At 41.4% G+C, this 6,748-nt stretch overlaps 1 protein-coding gene across 1 annotated transcript; it reads right to left on the reverse strand.

Moving 5' to 3' along the window:
* Positions 1–347: 347 nt before the first annotated feature.
* LOC149018571 (mitogen-activated protein kinase kinase 5-like) lies at positions 348–6,354 on the reverse strand. The gene has a single exon (XM_089152764.1). It carries the CDS (start codon positions 6,024–6,026, stop codon positions 4,896–4,898), a length of 1,131 nt encoding a protein of 376 aa, XP_089008890.1. The 5' UTR covers positions 6,027–6,354; the 3' UTR covers positions 348–4,895.
* Between the last annotated feature and the right edge of the window lie 394 nt (positions 6,355–6,748).

The following is a 6,748-nucleotide window of genomic DNA, read 5'->3' on the forward strand; positions in this document are numbered from 1 at the left end:
GGAGGGTATAATCAATTTTTCTTGACATGAGGGCAAAGCTTGGAGGCTATAATCATTTTATTTTATTATTATTATTTTTTATTTTTTATTTTTTTGGTGGGGGGTTTGGGGGAGAAGCTTTCGCTATCATATAGAACACAATTTTCCATTTACCAGGGTAAATAAATATTGAACTCCAAAAAATATTAATGCCGCACAAATGCAGTGTTTCACCCATTAAAACATTCACCATTTTGTATCAAGATCTCTAAAAGCCCAAATTTAAATTAGAAAAGAACATAACAAGCACATGTATTTCTTCTTTTTATTTTTTTTTCTTTTCTTTTTTTTGGGTCTTTCTTTTGTTGTCATCAAACCTGTCACGACGACTGGACCCGAACCAAGGTCACTTTAATCTTACTACCTCTAATAAAAAGAAAGATCATCACCACTGTCGCAAAAGCACACTGTGATACTTGTATGTACTAGTTAGATATTTTTTGGGTATAGTTAGATATACAAGCCTACCAAGATGCCATTACTCTATTGGAAGGTAAGGGAACTCCTTTTTAGAGGCCAAGTGAATGTCAACCATGATGAAACCAATGATAGTAAAATAACAACGAAAGACAAATCTTGAGTGATTGCTCAAAATATTTGTGAAGCTTATATGAAATGTCCAAGGAGAAAATATTCATGATGGATTAGTCACGGGTACCAAATCACCTATAATTATATCAGAGATCGGGTTGTAAATGGATGGAACTCGGACTATCATGCTTGACCTAAGATCTCTTCCGTCTTATTATCTTTACTAAAAAATTACCACCACTATACTAGAAACACATACATGATACTAATTTATCGAAAGATTTAAACAAATTCTGAATATTAAGTATATAAAATCTATTTTGTTTTTAATTTAAAATTAAGAATTCAAACAAGATGACATTACCTTCATTTATAGAAACTATATTGAATACCAGTTATATCCTTAATCGAACATATTCAACAAGATAACTTAATTGAACAATTAACTGGTTGAATATCGGTGCTACCATACCATTCTCACAGCAGATAGTTTTCTTTATCAGCTTCAGATTCTCCTAAACGGTTATGAACACAAATTCAAATGTGAATTGCTGATTATTCATTCATATCCCTAATTAAAAGCTAATCTGTGGGATGGACTCCTTTATGCTCCAGGGCATTCAGCATTACATTAGATGGTCATGCTGACCCCAACACAAGGCTCTGTGCTGGGACAGCAGGATCATCCGGTGTACCTGACAACCCAGGTTGGCTTGGTTCAAGTGCTGAAGAACAGATAGATTTTTTTCATTATCTGTTTTGATGAACTGCCTGGAACTCTGAAAACAAGAATGCACTTTTCCTGAGCTGCCCATGTAGCAAACCATTGCCTCTCACCGGTTTAGGCATGCCAGATCAGCTCCAGTTGGCTTTGTTTCAAGAGCTAGAGAACAACTAGATAGTGCCCATTAAATGTTTGATGAAATGCTTTGTATTTGGAAAACAAAGAATGCATTTTAACCAATTGCCAGAATTGTATTCTCTACATGGAATAGCATTTTTTCACCAAAAGAATGGAATTGCATTGCATGCAGAACCGAGGCTAAAATCAAGGTTCGACATGTCGACCCGTGTCGCCGCGTCGGACCCTGGCGACATGTCGACCCGTGTCGCCGTGTCGGACCCTGGCGACACGGCCGACACAGGCGACATGTCGCCCGATTTCTAAAACCTAAATGTCGAATGTTTTTATAAACCTAAATACTAACGTCTTCTTCAGTGATTCAGTCTTCTGTCTTCTACGGTTCCAGACCTCAGGTTTTCTCTGCAACTTTCTCTCCTTTCAGGTTAATCGCCGTCAGCCATCCAAAGTCCAAAGACTCCAACCCACTCGATCTCCTCCTCCTCCGGTGGCAACTTTCTCTCCTTCTCAGGGATACTCGCCGTCAGCCATCCCAAACCACTGGATCTCCTCCTCCTCCTCTGGTGGCTGGTTGTTCGAGGTCGTCGGTGGATGGTGGTGTTGTGATCGTCATATGCGGTGGATGGTGGCCTTGTGATCGTCATCTGGGGTTTCATTTTTTGTGATCGAATCTAGAACGGGAGAGGACCTGGATGGAGAGTCAGGGTTTTGCGTTTTTCTTTAAAGCCGTGGAGGGGTTTGGGTTGGGTGGACGTGGAACTTGGAAGCCATGGATGGCTTCGGTCGGAGAAGAATTCTGATTGGATCAAGGGGCTGAAGCCCTCCTGTTTGTCTATGTGTTTCTCCCTCCCTCTCTCGATCTCTACAACATCACCGCCGGTGGTGGTCAAGTGGTGGGTGGATCGACACAGGTCACCTCCTGTCTGTCTGTGTGCTTCTCTCTCCCTCTCTCGACCTCTGCAACATCACCGCCGGTGGTGGGTGGATCGACACAGGTCAAGATTTCGACATATCGCAGGGTATCGTCGACCTATCGCCGGGTATCGTCGACATATCGCCAGGAATCAGCCGACTTAATGTTAAGTCGGTGTCGCTGGGGGGTATCGTGTCGCCCCCCAGCGACACCTCGAAATTTCGCCCGGTGTCGGCGATTTATCGCCGACACTAGGTACTATGGCTAAAATATTAAATTCCAATCACGCAGTTGTTGATATAGTCATGGACTCAATAAAATTCCACTACTTCAGCGTGCCCCAAGTTCCGATCTAATCGGACGGCTCGCTTGACGGTCCTGCGCATTAATTACGCAGGACCTCAGCAAAATTGCCAAGTTCTTGGACATCATGATTTGACAACAACCCCTTCCACTGACATGCATTTAAACAACTTTAAACAGACGCCTTAGCAACAAACCTTCCAGATTCAGTCAGAAATATATACAAGAATAACCAAAAACAAGAAATCTACTTTCATCATTCTGATGTGATTAACTTAGTCACAAACAGAGTTATAATCAAAATTGCAAATGTCGAATGCTACCAAGGGAGTAAGAGTGTGTTTACCACAGTAATGTTTCGAACCATATGAAATCAGACAAGCAGAAAATGCAGAAAAATAAGGAAACTTCGAATTTTATTACTTCTTCATGAGAAAAGGGACCTATAAGCAAGAATACCACTCATTCCCAGACAGCGGGCGAAATGACAACTCCCACTTCACTAAAGATGGAAATCCCACTCCGTGTTGCCAATGCACAAGGGACATATGAAGGAAGGGGGGAAAAAATCTCACTCATTTAATAGGGGGTGAGATTTCAAATAGTGGGACCCACCCTGAGCCCGAAAACATTAGTGAGGGAGATTTTTTCCATTCCACGTACATGAAAGACACCCCACGTCCTGTCTTAGCTAAAACATAAATAATAAGAGCAATTGATCAAAAGAATTTACTGAATTTAAAAACACTTTTAAGATACTAACTGTCAAATAAGAGGTCAGGAAAATATAGAGAACTCCTAAACAAAGAGATTGACAGATCAAATCAGCAACCAAAACCTGCCTGAATCGGGCCAAATAACCAATACAGGAAATATGAAGTGTCATTTGGAAATGATTAGAAGGGCAATGTACATAAACAGGTACAAAGAAGCAAATGGTATCCTCACGTATCACAATGAATGGCAGGCCATTTTTGCAATCTTCTATGAAGTCTTGGGAGCATGAAGACAATACAATCCATCTGGGCTTGGGGTTATATGTGCTGTAAAAACATCAATGTGAAAATGAACAGGTCTTCATTTTTTATCCCCTCCAGCATAGGGTCTCTGTTACTAGACCATCACAATTACCTGTAGATATGTAGCAGGAAAATATTGTATCTGTGGTGATTCAGATTTTCCTAAAGCTCATTAGCTTATGGAGACTTAACAGGAGGATGAGGTTTCCTCCATTAAGAAGGATTCAGATTAACATTGGTGAAAATGAATTGGTTAGAAAGGTAGAATGAAGAGATGTGTAAAAAAGAAACAGGGAATGTAAACTGAATGAATGGGAAATAATTCAAAAACCAGGGAAGATGAATACTGTTTCAAGAAAGAGGACAACCACCCATTAAAATAACTTGCATGAAAGAAAGTTCACTGGGGTAACAGCAATAGTAAATAGTAAAGGAAAAAAGGTGATAAGGAAGGATTATCACCTTTCCTTTCAATTCCATTTGTAGTTTTGGAAAGAAGAAAAAAATTCCATTTGTAGAGGATAACATAAAGGGTAATGCCACAATTACTCAAACACTCTCCCTTTTTGGAAAGGTTTGAATGTTTGGTAGTCTTCCACAAAGAGGAAGAAGCTCAAAGATAGAATTCCCCAGTTTTGGATTCACAGTCTACAGATGCTCACAAGGAACTGTCAACATATTGGAAACAGGCAGATTCTTACCCAGTTAAACTGCACAACATTGGCCTCTCATAAGATTCCTTTTTCTTTCCACTATCTAAATTCCAAATCCAGCATGAACCCCAACTAAAACGATCGGCAAATAAAAACTTTTCTTTTTGCCTAACCTATCCATTAAAAGAAGTAAAATCAAGACATGGAAGAAAAGTTACAAATTTCCTTTACTTTTTATGTTTCTCCACCAAAGATACCAGATTGATGAGTAAAAATTACACAGCAAAGCTGACCCATGATTAAAGGGCTTCAGCATGAATCCGGCCAGTTACCTCAATTGATCAAATAACCAAGAGGGCTCCAAGAAAAAAGAACAAGGAAAAAAAAAAGACTGAAGAAAAAACATCGGATACCACATCTAATCTCTCTAGTCACTGATTGAAGAGAAAAATCCAAGTATTTGGCCAACTGATTGATTAAAAATTGCAATTGGAGCCGACCCAACTCCCCATTTGTACTAAAATTGAAACAGTTCAACCCCCCATGTCACAAAATTCTACAAATTCGATTCAAAATCAGCCATTGGAAGGGGAATTCGAAGGTAGATGTTGAACTGGGGGTAGAAGTTGATGCTGACGAACCTGATTCTGGTTGCTGTGAAGACCCACACCGCTAATGTTGTTGGGGTTGATATGATTGTTCTGAGTAATAAACGGATGAAACAGCAATTGCGCAGCAGTCCATCTCCTCCCCGGCTCTCTCTGCAAACAACAAGAAATGAAATCTTTGAACTCTTTGGAAGCCGTAGCCGGTGCCTCCGGTGGATGAGATATACAAATCGCACACATCAGGCTCGCCCAATCTCCTTGCCGACCCACGTTGAATGGAAATCTACCGAGATAGAATTCCAAGATGCTGACCCCAAGGCTCCATATATCTCCGGCGTATCCATCATAAACACCGTGGTTTAAATCTGTGTTGATCCTTTCAGGGCTCATATAAGCAATCGTCCCAACCGATGAATTACATGGATCCATGGTCTGATCAAGAATACGACCAACCCCAAAATCTGCGATCTTGACTTGACTTCTTGTGTTGATCAGGAGATTCGAGGGTTTGATGTCACGATGAACGATCCTACGCCGGTGGAGATAAGCGAGACCACAAAGGATCTGATAAGCTACAGAAGAGAGGCTTGTTTCATTGGCGAGGTGTTTCTGTTCAAGAGATCCACCATCCATGTATTCAAGAAGGACTTGGATTTCGCCACCGTAATCAAACATTCCGTGACACTTGACGACGTTAGGGTTATCAACGGTACGAAGGATCTCGATCTCGCGACAGATCTGGCGGCGAACTGAATCTTCATGGTTACCATAGATGACTTTGAGGGCGTAGAGACGCCCTGTGGGTTTGTGACGAACTTTGTAGACAGTTCCACCGCTGCCACTTCCAACGCGGTTGACTCGTTCGAGCTCGTTGAAACTCAACGGCGCCGGCGGTGGGTAAGTGGCGGAAGAGGTAATATTGGAGGTTACTGTGGAGGAGGTGGTGGTGGTGGAGGTGGCCGCCGCGGCGGCGGGAGGAGGGAGAGGGAGAGGAACGGCGAAAGAAGGATCGCGTTGAGGAAGAGGAAGGGTAAGGTCTGGTCTCCGGCGAGAACGATTGGCAGAACTCGCCGAGGGTGGTGGTTGACTCGGTCTCATGACTGGGTTTTGGGCGTAATCGATGGTTTCTTCTCGTGGTTGTAGATTGTGACCGCGCTTCTTCTCATTTCTCTTTCAAACCATTTGGATTGCACTTGGGTTGAGGTAGTTGCAGAGATTCATTCATATATAGCTTCTCTCTCTGTGGTGGTTAATTCAAACAAGGTCAGTGATCCGCGAAGGATTTGGAACGAGAGGCGGAAGGGGAAGAAATTTCTGGGAAAGGAGAGAAACGAAGAAAAATGGAGAAGAAAGGAAAGAATAAGAGGAACAAGAACAACAAGAAGAGAGCTGAGAGATATATTTTTCTTTTTTTCTTCTTTTTTTCTTTTTTTTTTTTTTTTTTTTTTCTTTTTTTTCTTTTTTTTCTTTTTTTTCTTTTTTCAGGTTTTGGGCATATATGGGGAAATGAGAAAGTGAGGGAGAAAGGGACGGGAGAGAGACTGATTAGAGTTAAATTTAAAAATAAAAAAGAAAAAGAGGAGGGTGCGGGTGCGGGTGCTGGGGTATCAGGTGGCGTATCCCTGCACCGGCAGCATGGAAGGAACACAAGCATTTAGGATGGTCATTTCACCTTTCATGTGTATAGCATGTGGGGCCACGTGATCTAGGATTGATATACCCCTTGAAATAAATATCAGAGGAGTAATGTTTGGTGTGATCTTATCATATCTATGACTAGCGATTTGATGTATATATATAATAGATTTGTATGATGAAAG

The sequence above is a fragment of the Hakea prostrata genome, chromosome 4 (assembly GCF_041222555.1).
Source record: "Hakea prostrata isolate BN-2017 chromosome 4, UWA_Hpros_2, whole genome shotgun sequence".
NCBI classification, from domain to species: domain Eukaryota; kingdom Viridiplantae; phylum Streptophyta; class Magnoliopsida; order Proteales; family Proteaceae; genus Hakea; species Hakea prostrata.